General features: G+C 38.4%; 1 protein-coding gene across 1 annotated transcript in view; it reads right to left on the bottom strand.

Moving 5' to 3' along the window:
• Window positions 1-22575, bottom strand: part of INPP5F (inositol polyphosphate-5-phosphatase F) — a 35677-nt gene extending 13102 nt beyond the window's left edge. The window contains exons 1-7 of the mRNA XM_031554598.1: window positions 22438-22575; window positions 22220-22310; window positions 8493-8573; window positions 2873-3009; window positions 1977-2105; window positions 1261-1428; window positions 920-976 (exon numbers count right to left, since the gene is read on the bottom strand). Coding sequence (XP_031410458.1) covers window positions 920-976; window positions 1261-1428; window positions 1977-2105; window positions 2873-3009; window positions 8493-8573; window positions 22220-22310; window positions 22438-22575 — 801 coding nt within the window. The remainder of the gene's footprint in view (window positions 1-919; window positions 977-1260; window positions 1429-1976; window positions 2106-2872; window positions 3010-8492; window positions 8574-22219; window positions 22311-22437) is intronic.
• Between the last annotated feature and the right edge of the window lie 48 nt (window positions 22576-22623).

Here is a 22623-nt window from a genome sequence, read left to right as displayed (position 1 = left end):
CCCTTCAAGTTTTAAAGTAGCTTTTGTCATATCCTTGTCTTACTTCTGTAAAAGGTATCAGCATTTTTCCCTGTTAGTTGGAGGACTTTTAAAGTAGGAATAAAATAAAGCAAGCAACTTAAGATTTTTTTCCTCCTGTGGAAATGAAGCAAGATAGAACAAGGCTAAGCAAAAATTTATTAACAAACAAAGACAGATACAAGACATACAGTAAAGTGTCTGCTTTCATCTTTAAAAGAACCTATTCCTTGGCCTAACCTCAAATGGACGTAGTCGTTACAGTTCACTAATTTATCCAGGAGACCATACACTGAAGAAAAAGAAATAAGTACAGAATCACAGAAACCTAGAATCACAAGGTTGGAAAGGACCTACAAGACTATCTAGTCCAACCATAAATAGTTACTGTATGTCTCTCTTCAATTCTGTTCATTAGTCAGGAAACCTCATTAGCTTTATCTACTCTGAAAAAAAGTTCAAAATAACTTGTTCCACACCACTATTTATGCTGATCAGCTATTCTTTTCAAGGATAAAAGCAGTATTCTCCAACTTCAGAAGATAAAAATCATGCCATCATTTAAATAAGAAAAACTTTAGAATAGATCTGAAGTTTACATTCACACATCGGCACAAACTGGCATATCACAGTTTATTCTGCATTGTTTTATTAAAATAAGACACCTAAGGTGAGTTCATTTGTTAGCTAGCAGGGAACATGGGCTAACTGAAAGTTTGGCTGGGGGAAGAAGGGAGCATCACTTGCCTGGTAGGTCAGTTGCAGAAGGTGCAGCCCTGATTGTGACCTGTCTAAACGCATTTTTAAGTCAACTTCTATGTGGCCTTAAATCAACATTGTAACTGAAATTCTTTTTAGAAGTAGCACTTACAAAAAACAGCTTTTGTTAGAAATAACTTACATCAGTGACGATAAGATCTTCGATCATGTGTTTGTTCCAAAAGAATCTGTCATCAACCTGTTTAAAACGAAGAGGCATTTTTTGCAACAGCATTCAGAAATCCTCCTAGCAAAGACACCAACGTTATTGACTACAACTGCACATACAAGTTCAGCATTCACTACTTTTGAATATAACAGCTCAATTCAAAGCATGCTGCTAGAAACTTTTACTTCATTTTCATGCATTGAATCCAGTAATAGGGCAAAATCTTCAGTTACTGTAGACTGTACTACCAGAGGGTGTGATGAGTCAAGTTTTGACCAGCAGTTTTTCCATTATGTGTGCAGTAGAACACTTACTTTACGCCAGAGTGGCAAGTCGGTTTTCTCACACGCGCTCTGTCTCTGCACAGAATTTGTTAGATCATAGGTAAGGCTGTAGTAAAAAGAATCTGAATCCATGAACATTTTGAATAATTCCTCCAATAATCTCTTCTCCAACCTCTCTTTCTCTTTGCTTTCTTTAATCTGAAAGGAAAGTAATGGCTTTATGTCTTATCAAAAGAAGATTCTAGCCACATTTGCAAAATATCACTTCAAAACTTGTGAAACATCTTCTCATTCTCTGTTCTAATCTTCATATTCTTTAGATTTTTCAAATCCAAACCACAGTGTCAGAAGTGTTCAGTTTGTTGGGTCTTCTTTTTCTTCAAGATGGTATGAGGTTCTCTGAGAAAAGGACTGCCAAAGTTTGTCTAGCTTTATGATAGTAGATAGACATACAAAACAACTTGCAAAAGTTTAGAAACCCACTAGAAACAAGTCTTGGTAAGACAACATTTCATTAGAAAATGCTCAGCAATTATATAGTTACAAAATATAAAAACAGAAGAGCAACAGTGAAGTAATAAAAAATGAAATCAAACTTAAGACAAGGTAGATATACATTTTAGTCCTACAGGTTCTCTTTCCAGGTCTTACTTCTACTTACTACTTGATTACCCATCCATCATAACCTCTGAGTTACCAAATAAACATTCTGGAAGGAAAATAAAATAATCAGTAAAAAGCCTTACCTTCTTTTTATTTGGAGCAGATACATTTGATTTAATTTGTGTAAGAGTCTTCAGCAGAAATTTTGAGTCATCTGGGGACTGTGTAATCTTCTCTGGCTTGTTTATTCCAAAATGGTGCTTTTTACAAAGCTAAGTAATAATGATATTGAAATAAAATCAATATATAAATACTCCGCATAAAATCCAATGAAATTTTAATTAAAGTCTATGAAGTCCACAGACTTGGGGAAGAAGCTCTATAACACAGGAGAAATGTATAGATTTCCATCTATAGCATAATTCTCTTCCTCCTTTTTAAGAAGCTGTTTTCCCCTGTGATTGTTTGTCTGCTTCCATTCTACATGAGCTGAGTATCCAGACCCACCTCAACTTATTACCAAACCTTTAAAGTGAGTTAGTATTATTCACTTGAATGCTTTTAACCATTCACTTTTTTTTTTCTTTTTCAAAAAACCAAAAACAACAACAACAAAAAAACTTACACAATGTTTAAAGCAAGGATTTCCCTTGAAGCCAAGTTATGGAAACTGATATCCCATAGTAAGACAGAAACAAGAACATCCATGAAAAAGTATATGCTCTCCTGATTCAGAAAAGAAAAAATAACTTCTTGCAATAGGCAAACACATGAAGTCCTATGGACATTCAAATGATCTGAGGAGTAACTGAGTTGAAGGCACGCTGGAGTGGGCAGTGCAGATCTGAACGTTTATGCAGGTTTCTACATACAGAAACATCTAGTGGGTGCATACAGTCAGTGTGTATCACTGTAAAGTGATGGGCTTTACTGAAAATCCTGCCACCTTCATTCTTAAGAGGAGGTCAGAAGAACGTGTTTGGTTTTAAAAAAGAAAAAAAAAAAAAGGAAAATCATAGTTTATTGAAGATATCCATACCTCCAATTCCAGATCCTGAGGCTCTGTTTCAGAAAGTGGGATCACAGCAACCTTTGTTATTTTGTATACCTCGTGATCTCCTGGAAGTTTGCCAATCAATGCTTTCTGACGAATTAAAAGTAACCACCATGGTAAATCTGGAGAAAGATTAGTAAAGGCTTACTGTAAAGTTATTTACTTCCACTAATCTGTCATTTTTCCTCACAGTGTAAAACTCCCTGCCAGGAGTTAATTGACCAGAAGAATCCAGTGAATGATGATTTGCTGCTGCCACGTTTTGCTACTACACATTACAAGAACAAATCATCACCTGGAAAGATTATTTATTCTAACAAAGAGGCAGCATAGCTGCTATCAGCAAAGCAGAGACATTTTCCATAGACAGCTATCAAAGGTAAAATTAAGAAAATGCATTGTGACAACTCACTGTTTCAATTGTGTATCACTATCTTTGGAATAATACCAGTCTGCAATACAAGGAGCACTATGCTTTTATAAATTATAGTTTCCCAAAAGTACAAATGTGCTCTGACACCAGGGAAGGAAGATATGAAGTCATGCACGGATTGTGCAGTTATGCCAACTTCCAAGAGCATTTCTGCACTACTTCCTGAGCACAGAATCAAAACAATAACCTCTGGAGTCACAGAAGTGCTTCAGGTTGGGAGGGAACTCAGGATGTCATCCTGCTCAAACAGGGGAAGCTATGAGGTTAGACCACATTTTTCCACACTGTCACGTAAGCACAGCCTCCCAAAAAATGAGTTAACTGCACTATTGATGGTCAATGGATAAAAGATAAAGACATGAGAATGAAAGTAGACACCAGCAAAAAGGTTATCCTTACTGACAGCAGGTGCTGAAAGAGCTGTTTAGTACATTTAGTACCCTTGCCTCCAGCTTGACACCTCGTAACCATGGGATAAGGTGAAAGTAATAAATGTAAGTTTATTACACTTTTATCTGGAAAGTAGCTCTAGGTTTTTTAGATTGTTTTCTAGTGGGTAGAACAATTAGGTTTCTGCAAATCCAGTTCGATCCAAGTTTAACACGGGTAGAAAACACAGCATGCAGACATTCTCACTGAACACTTCTCTCATTTATTCCCCCTTATGGAGGTTTAACCACACAATTCAAACCTATGAAGAGATCAGTAAGTCAACAAACAAAACAGATTTTTAAAGAAAGGGTACCATCTAGATCTCAAGCAAAATAATCAGAATGACACTATTACAAAAAATTTTTTAAAATGTATCTATATTGCCTTAATAGCAGTAAACAAGAACTCAACACAGCCAAGTGAGTTCTGTTACCTTTGAGTGCATTTTTAAAAAAAGACATAGTTATCTTGGCTTTCATTTCAAAGCTCCATTTATATTACAACCACAGCCAAAGAATGTTAAGGAAAAAAAAAGAGTTCCCTGGCAGGCCAAAAGAAAACAGACAAGAAGCAAGGTATGCAGATAAAAAATGCCCCCAATTAAAAACTACAGCAACAACCACAGAAGCTCAGCGTAATTACCAGTAATGTCCAGATAAGAGTAGTGCTTCTACAGTTTCAAAAGGTAGTTATGTAAAACTTTTTCATTAAGAACAGAAGAAGGCTACAGCTACATGTCCTTCCATAAGCTGCATGTGTTAGGTCATCCACCAAGATCCCATGGTTTGTTTTTGTTGCTTCTCTTTTTAAAACCGTATTAAGAACTATGGCAGAGCTGGCAGCAACAACTGATGTAAAGCACTGCATCTAAAGTAGGTTATCACCTCTCATTCCTCACTGAAAGAGGAATTTAGCTCTGCCTTTGCTTTACTGCCAGCACACCACTGCTGTTTTATTTTCTAACGTTTCTCAAACAGCCCAGCATTTCATTTCCCCAAGTTCCTTTTAGCAATAATTAGTTTTAAACTGTGCATAAATTTACTACAAATGACACTTCTTGCAAGTATTTTGATCCTATCAAAAAAATACTCTGGTATCACTTTCTATTTACTTGTTGAAGAAGATGAGATGAAAGCCAAGAAAACGTTTTGTTGATTGGATTAAGTTAGAGACAACAGCAGTTGCACTTCAGTGAAGATATTTCAGATGCTGAAGCACGGGCCTCAGTGGCATGGCAACAAAAGAGCTTTCCCTTCCTGGAGATAGAGAGGGAAGTATTTCACTTCCTTTTTGCTTACAGAGCCTAAGGAAACTTGGCAGTAACGTTTTACCCACATAAAAATATCAAACTGATAAGGGTGCATACATTAAACTGCATTTTGACTACAAGATAAAGAAATGTTTGATTGCAGTGTGGAGTTATGTGGAATTTGGCTGGCACTAAGAAGTCCAGCACTGGTGATAGTTTGATATATGCCATTAACTCTGAGCATATTCTAATCAATGTTGGATTAACTAATCCCTAGTCAAAACTGATTAGAACTTTTACATGGAATCTTCCACCACTAAAAAAAAAAAAGAAAAGAAATACACATGGACTAGCATACAACAGTACTAGTAGTAACTTCAGTGGTCAGAAGCCAAAGTTATACTAACAAAGTGAAAGAAATCAAAATTGCTAAAGCAGATCAATGAATCTCAACTAAGAATTTGATTCCAGGCTACCATTACCACTTCAGTGTGGAAGTAGCTACTTTCACTACTAACAAGAAATACGTTCTAGTCATGTATTGGAATTTCTGCTAAAGGAATTTGAATGGTTATATTTTGTACATACATAAATAAACTGGACAACAAAACATTATTAATATTCTGTAATTGATAACATGTCTATGCAATAAATGTTCTTCCTAAATAGAGGCAAGCACATGCACATACTATTCTAATGATGTATACCAAGAAAAGGTGCATTGTCACATCTCACACATTATCTTCATACTATATCCTGAACTCCTTCCCATTTGTATTCTTGTTTTCAATCCATATTTTTTCATCAGTCATCTTGGGATAGGCCAACAGAGGGTAAGAGACCACACCCCAGTGTTCAGATATTCCTTAAGTTTGTTTTTTTTTTTTCCTTAAAAGCCATCTTATTGCTTAAGGAACTTCAGGACTGGGGAAGAAGCAAAATATAGCTTAAGTAGATTTTATCTTAAATGAGTACACAATTATGTCCAGATGTACAATTGATTCTGTCAAGTAAAAAAATTCTTCAAAGAATTAAAAAGGGTAACCGTGCAATATTGGCTGGTTTCTCACCAGATTGCTTCCCTGCCAAAAAACCTTTTTCCTACACATTCTCCAGTGCTAGGCCAGCAATAAAGGCAGAAGATTTAGAGTAAATTAAATCTCATCCCTAGTTACAGCAATTTGGCAGATTCCAATGCTAAATTAAGAACATCCCTGCAGTCAGTTTTAGGTTATTTCAAGGTCACTTTAGCACTACTCCAGCATTCTTGCATTAAGTGGATCTTTTGAGAACATGTAAGGATTTAGGTCTTGGATAGGGAATATGGGCTTTGGGCTTACTGACAGTTTAATAGCATACTGGCAGCAACTTTAATTCTTAAGAAAGTATTTAAAGTTTGCAGTATTAGTCAATAAGATGCTGAGCAGGACAATCCCATAAAGGAATCTAATTATCCAAGAGTTCAAAATAAGTTTTCTGATCTTTCTCGTCCAGGAGGAGGAGACTAGGGAAAGAAAAAGGGAAGAAATCAGAGCAACAGGTCCTCCTGATCCTGCTGACACAAATGAGGTTTGGAAGAAAAGCATTTCATCCAGCTTGCACTGCCCAATACTCTTACCAAGTATGGAAATAACGGTCCAGCACTTAAATATTTATACAATTCTTACTGATAAAGTTTCCAGGTGACAAAGATTGATACACGAATAAGTAATGAAGACAGTTACTGTTACAGTGTTAGATGACTCAGCTGGAGGACTACATAGAACTATACCTGAACACAATCAAGTGACAGTTCATTGACAATAACTGGTTTAAAAAGACCTACTTAGGCCATTTTAGTCAGCTCTCCTATTTTGACTACAGTGCAATGAGGACTCTCTCTTAGCAGCTGCCCACTAGACAGCTGCATCATTAAAGGCCTCAACATGCACAAGAACAGCCCATAAGTACTTTGTGTGTTATTTAAAAAAAAAGCAAAGAAGAAACAAAATGCTAGCACTTGTCTAAGCAGCAACTGGATGGAGTGCCTGGATGGGCATAATTGATACAATAGCTGTAAAAAACATATGGAAAGACGTCAGGCTTATTATTTGATAATCTTAATTTACCTGACAACAGCAAGCTGGCACTTTAACAAATGTCACATGCTGGGGATAGTTCCATCGCAGCTTTCATAAGCAGAAGTGCCTCACAGTAAGCATACATGCAAGAATATTCAGTTGCCATGATACAGGAGAACTTTCAGAAAGCATGTACCAGGGTCTCTCCCTTGAAAGGCTTTTATGTGAGAATCCCTAAAGAGAAGGGGGAGGCCTTTGTGTACGAGAATACTTTATTAACAAACACAAACATGTCAAAAGCAAGCATGAAGCATTTTCCCACAGCAGGAAAAAAAAGGTCATTTCTGGAGTTCAGCAATCATTCATCTGTTTATTATGGACAGCACACACTGAACAGCACAGACTGCCTGGATGAGAAGGGAGTGTCAGAGAAAGACAGTCTGAACCATATCATCAGACAGAACGAACTGCTGAACAGATCTGCAGAAGGAGGACAGAAAAATATCAGGTGAAAGTCAAAGTTAAGATCAAGCGATACAACTGGAAAGAGGAAATGGCCAAAAGCTTTATGAAAAAAGAGAGGCTCTGAACTGTTCTCTCAGAAGTGAGACCTAGTGGTTACGGTAACTATGGAGCCAGCCACTTCCCAGAACTAAATCCATCATACCCTCACAGCCTGTTTTCTTTCTTCCTCTACTGTTAGTGTGCCTCTGCTATCTTGACTCAGCTGCTCCTGTGTGACAAACATCTGACCCATTTCAGTACTTAATCCATGCTGGTATCCTGGAACACACTTGAAACTTCACCTGCATTTACCTGCACCTATTCAAGAATGACATGAGATGCGTGGTTTACAAAAAGGACAGCACATAGTAAACGAAGTAGAGTTTATGGCTAGTTTTTCTATCTGACAGTAAGTAGACATTCAGAACTCTACTGGTACAAGATCCTTTCTAGTTAACATTGGTTTATTAAATCAGATACAAATTTCCAAACGTTTCTTTTACTTTTAAATAGGTTTAAGTAGTAACCACTCCCAATGCACTTAATTGACAAAAATCATTTTCAGATATTGAACAAAACTTTCATTCATTAAAAAAATGCTTTGCAGCACTATTAGTAAAAGTGTGCAAAAATTAAATAAGTGTATCTCACAGGGAGCCTCAGGTGGAACTTCGGGTACTGACTTTTATTCTTTGTGGATGCAGTTCTCTATTTGTACAAGAAAATAAAAAAAAAATCCATGCAGCAGAAAGAGGAATTTGCATACCACAACTAAAATATAAATGCTTGGATGAGTTCACATAGTTGGGAAGTACTACACCATTGCAGAGAATACTACATAATCCACTTGAGTTTCACAGTTCTATTTACAGTATCAATGCCTTTAAAACACATTGACTTAGCAGTATAAAATAAAATGCCACATACCTGTATGAAGCTGGACTTTACCAATGACTCCTTCTACCAGGCCCAGGCAAATAGGATTCCATGCCAAAAGAAGATCAGTAGCTGAAAAAAAAATAATAATAATAATTCATATTTTGTAATAAACTCAGCTGGACAGTCAAGCCAGCACATCATTCTTTCTGCTTTCCCCACTCAGATGATAGAAAACATGCTGTGACTCCCACAACAAGAGTAAGATACATAAGCTGTTCAATTTTTGCTTGCTAATAAGTAGCTATTTTAATTAATTGACCAAATGATTCCTCCTGTTTATAGTTCTACTCCTTATCCTTCCTGGTTATTTCAGAAAAAAAACGACAAGAGTGTTTTCAGCTACATAATTCAGTTTAATGGATGCTTAGTTCTCCTAACATCCACTGGAATTCATAACTTAATTGAAACTTTACATGGTCATAGTGAAATTAAATACAGGTCATTAAGCTGCTAATGTAGCCCCAAGAAGACCAAGCACTTGTTAACACTCAGCCCCAGCTCTGTCATATCTATCCAGCTACTATTCATTCCACAACTTTTTTCTATTTAAATATAGATGCACATTTTCTTTTGGAATAATATTTAAGTATACAAGGCTTCATGGTTTCTAAGAAATCATATTAAGAAGTGCAAATGAACCACAGAGGAAGTATAAAAGCAAACAGGAAGGCAGTGCTACCAGCTCCATCATTTGCAAAATGCAAATTGAATGCGTCTCAACATGCATTCAAACTATTGTTAGATGGAAGTCAGTAAGACAGTATCAGTGTGAAAAGCATTTGATGGTAACAAGATGCTGATATTCATTTAGAGTTTCTAACAGCAGTGTAATACCTGTAAAGTTCACTAACGTGGCAAAAGAAATTTCAGAATTTTAGCTTAAATCATTAAAAACAATATCCGTGTGGGAAATCTGAGGTTTTTCTATTCCAATAGTTTGATATTAGCTCAAGGGAGGAAGTTTCTCCAGTTTACATGTAGGCAAGTTACATATCTTAGATCCCAGGGTAAATATGTAAACGTTTTCAAGAGCAGACTGACATAACATCTCAAGATAAAGAGAACAATCATCCACCCACACCTTACTCACAAGAACTGAGTTCCTCCTTTAAAGTCTAAAATCTGCAGGCAACAACCAATGGTATTTTATTATTTTTAAGCACAGTTATTTTTAAACACTATATTCTCCTTGAAACTTACAACTCAGACTGCTGCTCCAAGAATTGCAGATTTATTCCTAGCTTTCAGTTTAACACATTTCATAGTAAACCAGACTGCGTTAGTTTAATCACAAAATACAAGCATTTATATGAAAAGTCAGCATAGATCTGAACTGAACTTATTTAAAAGGAGTTTTCTGCACCGTGCTTTCACAAAGAAAAGCAGGAACTAAGTGCATAGGCTGTCAAGATTTCAAGACGTTTGCAGGAGGCAGTACAAAGTTATGGTTAATATATGCAACCAGGCTGTGCCATGTAATGGTAGATACCTGCAGAAAAACACCTGATTGTTCCTGTTTTACTGTGAGAGCACCAGAGACAGTTACTTGGAGCCAGGATAAGAAAAATGAATCATGCCATAATTTAAGTTCCTAAGGAGAATAAAATAGATGAGCACAAGAAACTATGCAGTAGTGTGAATAGGGATTTATGCTCAAGCCTCTCTGAAGTGCTTCAAACTCATCATGTTTCTGTATACTGAATATCTTTTCCTTATACAAAACATGTTCAAGTATCACCTGAGCTCTTCATCTCAGAGTTTCAGTTCAAATAACGCACAGGAGCATCTTTGTGCTGAGTAGATATGAGCTTACAGGAAAGAGGCACAAGGAGCCATCCCTGCTCTCAAGTTTTTCACCACCTTCCCCAGCTCACCAACACATCCTGAGTTTCACCTTCACCTCAAGAATCCTGTAGAGCTATATTTCAAATTTAATCCACTTTTTGCTATCTTGGACACTTGCAATTTACTTTATTCGTGTGCCAATGAGAGATAAAAAACAGACACAAGCAGATAAAAAAAAAAACAAAACAATAAGCCAGGCACATACAGGAGTACTGGTAGCAATTTAAAGGATTCAAATCACTTCATATTTACCATAGCTACTACAGAAATAAAAATCTGAATACTATCCAGGTCTCTTTAAGCCATTTGTTTCCTGCTATGACAAGATATATTAAGAACAGAATCATTAAGGTTGGAAAAGATCATTATGATCATCTCATCCATCAACCCAACCTGGCCATGCCCACTAACCACATTCCTCACTACCATGTATTTATGTTTTTGTAAACTCTCAGGAACGGTGACCCCACCACTTCCCTGGGCAGCCTGTTCCAATACCTCATTACTCTTCTTGAGCCAAAATTTTTCCTAATAGTCAAACTATTAGTAGGAAAGCTCTCAATGGTGAGTTTGTTCTAATGCATAAAAATGGGAAAAAATGTTTTAAAAGATTTACTTGTAATTACAGGTATAAGGAAATGATAGTTTAGACTTGCCCACCAAGAGAAAGATGTAAAGAAACTGATATTGTAAAACTCCATTGTTTTTAATGGAGCCTTCATCATTTTCATGGTTTGCTCTGACACACGCAGCCCTGGACGTGGCCATATGCAATGCCTGAAACTTTTGCAGGAACACTTCTCCCATGTAGGGCAGAGAATGAGAACTGACCAAACTTTGACTCCTGTCTTCACTTACAGCATAGCCGAGCTTTGGAAAAGTAGGAGCTATTTGGAGTCAAATATACATCACACTAAGACCTCAGAAGGTAGGAAAAACAGATCCACAAGCTGGGAAGCAATGACTTGAAATAAATGTGATTATCAAACTACCATCAGTGAAGGCATGAAAGCCAACTGTTCCCAGGGAGTTGTGACACGGTGGGAGGAAAAGCCACATATTTAGCAATGTTTGAGGAGACTGACGTGTTTCCACCAGCATCCAGCAAAGTTTAGCTATAAAGAACTCTTATAGAAGAAATGCCTGTAGGCTATGGAAAAAATATCAGTTGTGGAATCACACTGTTTGGTGACAGTATCACAAGATTTTTGTTTTTTTTTTTTCTTTTTCTAAAAAACACATTTCTAGAAAAAGAACCTTCTAAAGGAAGGTATGTGTGATAGCACAGAAGCAAGCAGCTCAAAGTTGTTCTAACTAATAAAACACATCTGTTTTGACATTGACTAGAATGTATTTACTAGTTAGAGCTCCAGTTCCCATATGATGGTCCCCTCTGGACTCAGAGCCAACAGCCAGCCATGCTGAATAAATATAACTAAAATAAGCACTGATGTGAGCTCGTTGCTCTACAGAAGTATACTCTGATGTACCTACATAAGGTAGATGAACCAAATTATTCCACAGTTCCCCTACCTCACCCTCCAAAAAAAGAGTACAGGCTTTCATGTTGAGTGCAGTCCTGCTTACTCAGCTTCAGACAAAGCAGCTCTCAAGCTTTGTATAGTACTGCAAGATTGTCCAAGACTGTTTGCTGTAATTTAACCTCCAGCCCAGCAGTTCCGGCAGCAGCTATTTCTTTAGCCATCATCATGGATTCTTAAAATTAAAGCAAAAGTTACATGGTTATGAAAGAATTTTAAATATACAGAGACCCAAAAAAGTTAAATGCAAGCCTATAAGATTAGTTTAATTATGAAATGCCATAAAATTTCAGAGGCAACAGAAATTGGTAGATAGTGATACATGTTACAGAAGATGTTCAAGTCTTTCTGTAGCCAAGAAGGAAGCAGCCATACAAAAAAAAAAAAATCCTCAGATAAAGTTTCCTCTTAACATACATAAAAGACATCTGAAAATATTTGAATACTGAATACTGAAGCCATACAACAGCGTAATTTTTTTTTTTTTTAAATATATCTATCAGTAAGCATTCCCTACCATGGTGCTCTATCAAGCAAAGCACTGGAATATTCCCTATACCCAAACACAATCGAAGTAGCCACTGTCAACCAAACTAAAAAGTTAACTGTACAGAAAAGTCTATGACAGCAGTGAGCTGAGCCAGGTGGAACATCTTCCCCTGCTCAGAGAGTCTGTGGTGCCCTCAGTCAGCTTCAACTTAAAGCCCTGCCAGGTTTGATAAGCCTTAGCACATGCACTTAATACTTTGAGACAGAAACCTGGTACACAAATACATACCTTTAAGTATAGAATTTTCCATTCTTTCCCTTACCCCAAATAAATTAGAGCTATTGGGAAAAAAATTGGCTCTTTTTGCTGATTGCTGTCTGAGATTAGTGATAACAAAGCATACATTTACTCTCCACAGTGACTGCATCAGCATTGTAATCACAGCACAATAGGACTTCCACCACAAACACAGAACAAAACCAGCTCTGATGTGATTATTTCCACATCAGCTCTCTGAACTTACCAGCAGCAATGCAAAGGCAAAAACATCAGATAAAGCTTCTTGAACTGTTTGTGTTTATACAAACATAACCCTGGGAAAGGCGATATAAAAGCAACTTGGATGACTGTCAAAAGCCAAAACTGCTTTCCAGCTCTTTCCCCATTCTATGCCCAGCAGATTCTATCCAAGGTCAGGCACAAGCTCTGACAAGGAAACAAACCACTGCTTTGGGACACGGCACTGCTCAGCACCAAATGACTACTGCCCAGTCTGATGGGCTTGGGGAGGCAATCAGCCTCCCTTAGGCAGGAGGCAGGAAATTAAGAAAAAGATTTCATTTAGAATCCCTTGGATCCAGCCCTTACCACTGCGCTGCTGTCAGGTTCAATCCATCAGATATCCGCAGCCCTTTATCTTCCAATTTCGCTGGAAATCAGGGGGATACTTCACAAACACTGGGGAATTTCAAGGAATGAACCTCAGTTAGGAAGTGTTCTGCCAGTGTGCTTAGTATGAAAACCAAGTGGCACTGAACTTTCAGTTCAATTTATACATGCTTATAGGAGCTCCACGTTTATATAAATAAGCATGAACTGTATCTAGACAAACATACAAACATATTCAAAAATTCTTTCCATAGCCTGGCAGGGCAGCAATTGTCACAGCCACTTTCAGCATTCAATAAAAGCAGTAGATACTTATATATGAAAAGAAAGAGCTCAGAAGCAACCTACTGTAAATATTCAAAGTAAGTTTTCCAGCTCTGCTAATACAGCACCAGACATCTGAGGAGTTAATTTTATTACAATTACTTTAGTTTTTTCCTCAGAGTTGAAGGTTTTTTCCTCCAGTTTTGGCTGCTTCAGATCAAAGGCAACAAGCACCACCAGACCCTCAGGGCTTTTCAAAAGAAATTATTTTCAAGTTCCAGTCAACTTTGAGCAGTGTTCTGAAATATTAGCCAGGATTAAAAGATTACAAGTTAACTGGGAAGACTTAAGAGTATAAAGCATTTCCTAGAAAAGAAGGCCTCGCGTACTACTTCAGCAAGCAAACTTCAGCTAAGTTCTTACTGGCAGATTCCTAAATTCATGTTTAATCTACTCTAATTGCAGAAGGACGGAGGAGCATTAAGACGTTCATTCTTACAAGTACCAACAACTAATGGTCACAAAGCATTAGCTATATTGACTTGCTTATTTCCCATTTCAAACTTGAAACAAATTATCTCTTCAGCTAATAACTCATTTAAATCATCTTTAATTTGCCATTTAGACTGCTTGCTCAGTCCCTTGTAGACTTGAGCCCCCAGCCACTTGGAATTGAAATGTTCCTCCTTAGCAGAGGAACCAAAGCACCACCATTCATCACCCCACCATAAAAAGCCCACAGCTATAGTCTCTTCTAGGAGGATACACTTTTTTTTTTTTCTTTTTTAAATCCCAGCAAGTCTTCCCATTGCCACTCCACCTTACAGCTTTCTTTACAGCAGTTCATTCCCCAGTCCCTAACCATGAGAAGTACACCATCCCAGCAAGTATTCAGTGCATGGCTCAACCATAAGAGCAGAGACCCTGCAGAGTACACATCCATCCAGCTTATTTTTAAGAAAATGAAGCAGCACAGTATCCTTGAACATATTTTTTATGCATTTCAAAACTGGACCAGGTGAGCAGGAACAAATTCAGGTTGGATAGTGACAGATTTAAAATGAGGGATGTAACAAAATTTTTATCTTACTGCAGCAAAACATTTTTTAAAAAGAGTAAGCAGGATATTAAGCCCAGGAGAAAGAATGTCATGAAAATGAATCCTTACTACTTGTAGGGATAAAGAACGCTTCTTTGTACTCTGCTGCAGCTATAGAATTCTGAGTCACCAAGCACTGCTTGGGAAACCATTAAACCAAAGGAAAAAACATTCATTTGCCTAGAAAGCACACAATATTACAAGTAATTCCACTAGGAACTCCTAAGCTATAAGCAGGAACAAACTGCCACTGTCAGTTGTTCCAATGCCATGTTCTAAGGCATACAAAGTTGATGGGAGCTGCAACTAAATCCAGAAGTATTCCAATTGGTAATTATAAATTATAGGGACAAATCGAAGAGGCTTCTCTAGCTGCATATCCCCCATATATTCATTACTCAAAAAGAAGATTATTACCTGACAGTCCACTAGTCTGCCCTAAAAAGCCATTCAGCACACACACAATCCCTATGTCAGCTCATTAAACGTAAGCTGAACTTTACATTCACTGAATTCAACCAGTTGTTTTGTTCCTCCTTAAGTTGTTCATGAACACCAAATGTGAAGAGCACATAGCCATCCCCATTCAATCCCAGAAAAGGTTTCGTCATTTGAGAATGCAGGCTCCCCTCCCAACCATAAAGAAAGCATCACCTCAATTCATTTCTCACCTGTAGAGTCTCTTGATCCCACAAAAAGCCCGAGGAGGAAGCAGCTTAGAATAAGATAGCAGACGATGCTTCAGTGGCTAAGAACTCTTGACTCTTAAAGTTACTTCTAGCCAAAGGCATCTACTCCTATTCAATCCTCTTTCCTTAATTTTCTCAGCCAGAATGTTTTGCTCAGCAAGCACATTTCTAGCAGCTGTATGATTATCTGAAATGCTTATGGTCTGATGCAGAAAAGCTTGAATTCCTGCAAAGCAGAGTGTTTCAGGAATTAACTCCAGCAGTATACATACTCCATAACAATTACCCAAACGTCTCTCATGTTGGAGCATACAGACTTTGGAAGTGATTTTCAACTTTATCTTCATACCTTCATTTGACAAGTCTTCAGGACTGCAAGATGCTCAAGCATTAAAAATAATACCTAAAATGCTGAAAGAATACAGTTGGAAAAGCAGTTGGAAAATAGAAAAGCATAGCTCAAATGCTTACAACTGGCTGTAAGTGAGTGAGCTGAGGCCTTGAGAGACCATACATGATAGGACTGCTTCAGGTCATGAATGACCACAACCTCCATGCAACAGCACTCCATTCAAATGTATTCAGTCCTGCCCGAAAAGAATTATGATATTTTAGAATTATAGAAGGCAACTGCAAAGGATACTGCAGAAAAAGCGACACTTGCATATTCTGCAGTCCTTAATTCATGTATTTGAATAGAAAGTAAAGAATTTGATGCCAAACCAGATAGGTTTTGTTACTGTTTAACAGACTGCTAGGGACAAAGTGACTATTTAGTCATATGACAACAAGCAATACATCCCTTAAACATTCTTAGAACACATTTCAGCACAAGGAAATGCCTACACGTTTGTGGGAATGTGGCTTTGCTCGAAGCAGATGAATAGACATGGCCAAAAAAAAACAAACCAAAAAAAAACCAAAAACAAACCACCAACAACAGAAAGTTAAAAATTAAATGATAGCTGCAAAATGTAAATGACCAGCAGGGATTCCCTCCTGGGCAATGCCACATACTTCTAAATTTGATTTAAATGTTGATTCTTCTTTAAATCACTGCTGTCATGCTTTATACCATCTTCCTCAGAATGTTCATAAGATCTTCCTGAATGCCCCTGCATATTATCAGCAATTAAGGCTTACTGCACTACTCAACAAGAGAGCATTAAGTTTCAAGTGAAGTATTTTCAAGTTGCTTGTTTCCAGTTTCACAGACACAATGAACATTGTTCCAGGGCTTCCACTGATGTAAGATTTCTTCCTTAAAAGGAAGAGTAAAGTTTTTCAAGTGGAATTTTATTAAGTTCAGTTCAACTTTTCGGAAAATAATTCCTGCTTTTATTTTTCAGGGAGTTGAAGTGATTGGAACAAGAATATGCAACAAATTGAGTATTAATGTGCATTTATTAAACCAGAGCTTTCGTGAAAGAAGTTAATGCATTATTTCCAAATTTCTCCTTTGGATATATATCCAATTGTTTCTCACCTCTTCTTGATACACGTTCCTATTATTGACTTAAGTGCAGCAATTCTGTCAATTGAAAGATAAGGATACAGTTAGAATATGACCAGTTGATAGAGATGAAGACCACCAGCTGGAAGCATTAATCCCACTGACAGGAATTAAGGCACTGCACAGAAGATTTACAGAGAGGTAAAAAAAAAAAAAATCCTGCATGCATCCATCCACATTCCCACCCCTCCCCCCACGTGGGTTCTTTGTTTTCATATTCTCACAGTAGCAGTTTCTTAGTTAAGATTTTTTTCCAACTGATATTTATAACAGTAACTAATATTGCTAAATTGTCACTGAAAATAAACTGGCAAAAGCTTTATCTAAAATGGTGGAAAAGTCATTTAATAATCTCCGATCAAATTAGATTACTGCATCAGGATGCTGGGTTTTCAAGGAATACAGGCTGCTAGTTGCAAGTGGGGCTTTCTCAGTCAGAATTTCCACATGCATTTTTATAACAAAATACAGAACGTTCAACGAAGTCAGAAGTTTACAGCAAATTTAACACTTATGAATTGAGCTATCAAATTTGTATCTTGTTCTCTCAAAGCCACTATATTAAGAAACCATGTTTTTTATAATATTAAACATTAATCATGAAACCTCCAGACACTGACAGAAGTGTTTATCTGCAGCTTCAAATCTTTGACATATTTGAAGGAAAAATTACAGTCTGACAAACTCTGGTTCTGAAGTCTCAATATATATAGCTTTAACAGTGAGTTTCTGCAACACAATCAATATTTAATTAAGCTACACTTGAGAGCTGTTTGATATTACACTGTAGAATTTGCCTCTAAAAGGAAACTTTACACCACTATCCAAGAGCTCTCACAGTTCAAGGGAACTGTTCAGTTCAGTGGAAGTGCCCTGACATTGCAGGACTCCAGCTGTGGTTGGCATGCAATACAATTTGGAACAGATGCAAAAGAATGTTTTCGTGCTGCTGGTCCCACTCACATTACAAGGAAATGGCCAAGTGCCCACCAAATTACTTCCTCATGGCACCCAAAGCCTTCAGAGCAGCATCTTAAGTCTCTCAATTTAAGATGATACAGCCTCCACCATTCATTCATAATGATAATTTCATCGTAAAGCACCTTATTTTTCAACAGAAAAAAGCCAAGTGTTTTCATCCCGCCCACTGACACCTGTGCCAGCAACAGCTCCGTGTCTCAGTCAAGGACAGGGGAGATATTGCATGAGTCAAAACAAAGATTTACCCCTAAACACACTCCAGGGTTGTAATAATGTAACTTCAGCAGCTTGATGTCTCTCCTGTACACTTAACAGTATTGAAGATAATAATAATAATAATAATAAATAATTACTTTGAAAGAGCACAAGTAGCATATTGTAACATCCGTACTCAGACCAAAAAGCTTGTTTTATGGATGTAGACCCCTATTAAATGAAGGGATGCTTCCTAACAGTGCCTACAGTTTTAAATATTTTCATCCCAATTAACTCTGCAATCTCCTCTTCACCATTATTTAGTTAATTCTAACCTATAGAGATCAAAGATATCTGATTTCTGCTGTCAAATACAAGCCTAAAATACATCTGAATTACAGATTCATTTTAATTGTGGCAAAAAAAAAAAAAGAAAAAAAATCTTTACTCCCCCTGTATAAGCTAACAATTGTCAGCACACAAGAAACAGCATATGAAGCTTAACAACTTTTCATTTATTTAAAACCAAAGTCATTCCAGGGAGGGCAGGAACTCCAGCATACATCTGCATTTGGTCTGGGACAGATCTGACAATTCCAGACATCTACATGTAAGAAGAAGAGAGGAGAAGACAGGAACAGCCTTGTTATATTCAGCTTCTCCTCTGCCACGAAGATTCAAAAGGAAGTTAAACAAGCAACTTGGCACCTCGAGATGTATTTGTTTGCACCAGGTCAACACGTAGCAGGCATCTTTAAGTCTTAGATATAGGTTGACTACATTCCATTAAAGAAAGTGGATAAAACTCAAGGAGATCTTATCTAAGCAAAGTAGAAAAATACTCCCGTACTGAAGGCTTCACCTCACAGACAGAAGGTACAAAACTGATGTTTCATACATAAAATAATCAGAGTAGATGAAGAATACGCAGCAGCTTACCCCTGCCCTCATCCTGTTTCCCTTTGTTAGAAGAAGCAAGCAGCAGCAGCAAATTAACTGCTCGGTATTCAAGCCCTACTTCTGGTGGGTTGCATTTAATATATATCAGTTTGACATCTGGTTTGTCGCATATGCCACAAGGTACGTTGTGCTGTTAGCTAAGAACATTGAAAGGAAGGAACAGAATGCGGGGGCATAAGTGAGAAACAGCCCAGTAACCACTGCAGCTAAAACAAAGTATCAAGAAAACAGCTTGAGGTCCCTAAAGAAGTAACTGGTAATAAAGAACTTTCCCAAAGCTGCAACTCTCTTGTGGAATATATTCCATAACACACATTTCTAAGGAAGCCTATTTTGCATCAAGAATCTAATTCAATAGCACTAGCTAGCACACACATCATCCCTCTACTGTGCTCAGAAGGGCTCTGCAACCTTCAAGCAACTGCAGCATCAACCAGCATCAGCAACATCACTCCCTACATGAAGTCAAGCATGGCCTCCTGCTTCACTAAGGCCTCTTTGAGCATTTATAGGCACTGAACTTCATATAAAGGAATTTTTCCTCACAGTATTTGACTAGAAGAGAAGAATACCAGAAATTCTAACTAGTAATTTTCCCCATGAGCTCAGAAATGCCTTTGAGGTGTAAGGTAAGTACACATAGCTACGGTGTCAGATGGCATTATGATTTGTGAGTCAGTTCAGATTTCATGCTCTCAGAAAGACACAACCTGAAATCTCTTCCCTGATACTCAGGAAAAATACTGTTTGGTAATAAGCTTCTCATTAGAAAAGAAATATATTTAAAGAGGTATTGCTTCAGTTGATGATTCACAACCATTTTCAACAGATGAAAAACAATACTAGCAGTAATTTCCTGAATCACTTAATAATACATGAATGCTCATTTGCCTCTAGTTAAGCTCCAGAGGTGAGGCACATCTTATCACCACCTTACACTTACAAGCAGGTCATGGAATCTGAGCATGCAGTGCCCAGAAGTTGGCTCTGAATAACACCACTTGAATGTCACTCCCACTTCTGGTAGTTGATTCTCTTGCAGGGTGGAGAGGACAGCATCACCATTCCAGTTTAAGCAGCAATTATTCCTGGCCACGTTCAGTCTGGCACCACTGTCCAAAGTATCATCAAAGCCAACACTGCAAGAATTAGAAGTTTTCACCCACTGAGAGTCCCTCATTCCCTTTTCCACTGATAGTGAGGAATTCAGCATCTTTAAGCATCTTACATAATTCATATCCACGACAGCAACAAAACCATGCTGTAAGATATACACTATACTGTGCTGCCAGGAGTAGCCAAGCAAAGCATAAACAGGGTAAGCTGGAAGTAAACAGCAGATCAAAATCTGAGTGCAAAGCTTTTAAAGCAGGGCTGAACAACGTATTTTGTCACCACACTGAAAAACAGTAACCGAGGACAGCAAGACACCTAACATAGACTGCCAAATGATTCAGCTTTCCTGCAGGTGACTCAATTACTCTTTTCACTTCACACAAACAACACCAACAGAGATATCTTGTCAACACATGAAGACATATTTTAACCTTGGGCCTCTCAGACTTTGCTTATAGCAAACATTTATCAGTTTACCGGTGTCTTGTTTGGTTGTGCTTTTTCATTTCGGGTTTATATTGTTTGGTTGGTTTTTGTTTTAATTCAAGTTCTCTCCATGATTTGAAGAGGTCAGAAATAACAGCTTTCAAGATCAGCAAGTTTTTGAACATGCCTTTATGCTTGAAGGATGAGAGCACTACAAAGCTCAGCTTCAGCCCTTTAGACTTCAACCCATCCTATAAAACACTACTTTGCAGGGTTTGCCAGTATTACCTGCTTCAATCCATAATTGTGCAATGATTAATTTGAACAGCCTTCTGGGGACAGAGTAAAGCCAGTTTCCAAAAACTAGCAGAGACACATACTTAGGTGATAGCCTTTTCCTGGACTATTCAACATACCAATGCATACAAGTTACTGCTTGTTTTTTTGTTTTTTTTTTTAATATGGCAGTGACTCATCACACGCTAATCTATTTGCTCATTGCCACTCAGTGGCCTTGATTATAAATGGTCAAATGGCCTGCTCTAAGAGTCCCCAGCTTTGTCTTAATACAATCAAGTTACTGATCCAAGAAAATCTTCTGTTACAGAACCATTTCCTTCTCACGTTTACTTTCAACATACCAAATATGGCACTTCAATTCACAGCACTTGAACATACTGAGATCAACCAGAGCCACAGCACTGGAAAAACAAAACTGAAAATCCAGCCAAATAGGAAAGCATGACTAACAAGTGTCAAGCAGACTAGGAGACTTAACTATCACATTACTCTTCATTAATTGGTGGATCACACACAATAGGGATCACATTCATAGTGACTGAAAATTTAAAGTCACACTGCAGACAGAACCCTGGTGACTCACACACAGACTGCGGAGCACTGGCAGAGCCCCCATGAAGCTGATGGGCTCCAGGAAATCACAGCAACAGCTGCATGACAACAAGTCTGAAAGCTTGGGTTTATGTCAATCACAACAGCCTCCAGAATTACAGTTTTATACATTTATGTTTTTATCACTCCGGGCAAAGCAAGAGCTTTTATGACAATACACAAAATGATAATTATAGCAATCTGAGTTTCTGAGAAAACATGCATTCATCGACTAGCAGTTTGCTAGCTTAACATCACCAAGAATTTTGTAACGTGATTTATAAGTTTAAGTTCTGCCAGACCTTCCACCTGAGCAGAAGAGCAGTCAGCCACGAGACAGACCTCAATATTATCTCAGAGATGCGGACAAACAGTGCTGACCAGATAAAAGCACCACGCAGCTGGAGCACGAAGACATAACACAAGACAGACCGGTACAAAAAAGCAGCACTGTTGATAAAACACATATAAACATCCTATCCTACCGTTAATCTAAGTCAATTCCAGCCTTGTGAAAGCTCATTAAGCGCACCATACTCAGCCAGCTGCAGCCATATACGTGCCTATGTGGCTTTTTCAGCCTAGTTGAAGAGAGCTGTGAGTAATACCATACGTTTGGTGGAATACGCAGCGACCGGGGCTATTTCCAGCCTTTAAGCAGGAAATGTAGGGAACCGCAGGTCACATCAGCTTCGCACGTTCCCCAAACCAAGCGCGCTCCTCGCTTCACGCCCTGTCGGTGAGCACGAGGTACCGCTGCCCAGCACCGCTGCAGTGCCTCAGCTAACATAACTCTGTGCCCACAACTTCTGCTCACCGCAGCCCGAGCCCAACAGCGGCTGGGTTACGCAGTCGCTAGAAACATTCGCGAGCCATTTACAGAAGTGGCTGTACTCGTCCAGTTTCTCCTAGAAGAGAAGAGTGCAGGACACCCCTGCGAGCACCGTCAGGCACCGTTTACATAAGGCTGACGCCAACGCAAGATGGCTATTGGATCGAGTGATGCTCCGGGGGTGACCAGAGGTACCTCGGCACCGGGTTAAGCGAGCGGAGCGCGGAACGAGATCGGCTCATCGGATCCCCTCGGCACTCACCGCGCTGCCACCAGCCCGGCCCCGCGCCGCCATTCCCAGTGCTCCCCTCACGCCGACCCCCCCCCGCCTCCGCTGCCATCTTCCCTCACCCGCCCCCGACCGCCGGCACGCAGCCAGCCGCCCAGCC

The sequence above is a fragment of the Meleagris gallopavo genome, chromosome 8, assembly GCF_000146605.3.
Source record: "Meleagris gallopavo isolate NT-WF06-2002-E0010 breed Aviagen turkey brand Nicholas breeding stock chromosome 8, Turkey_5.1, whole genome shotgun sequence".
NCBI lineage: Eukaryota > Metazoa > Chordata > Aves > Galliformes > Phasianidae > Meleagris > Meleagris gallopavo.
This window is presented reverse-complemented; position numbering and strand designations above follow the sequence as displayed.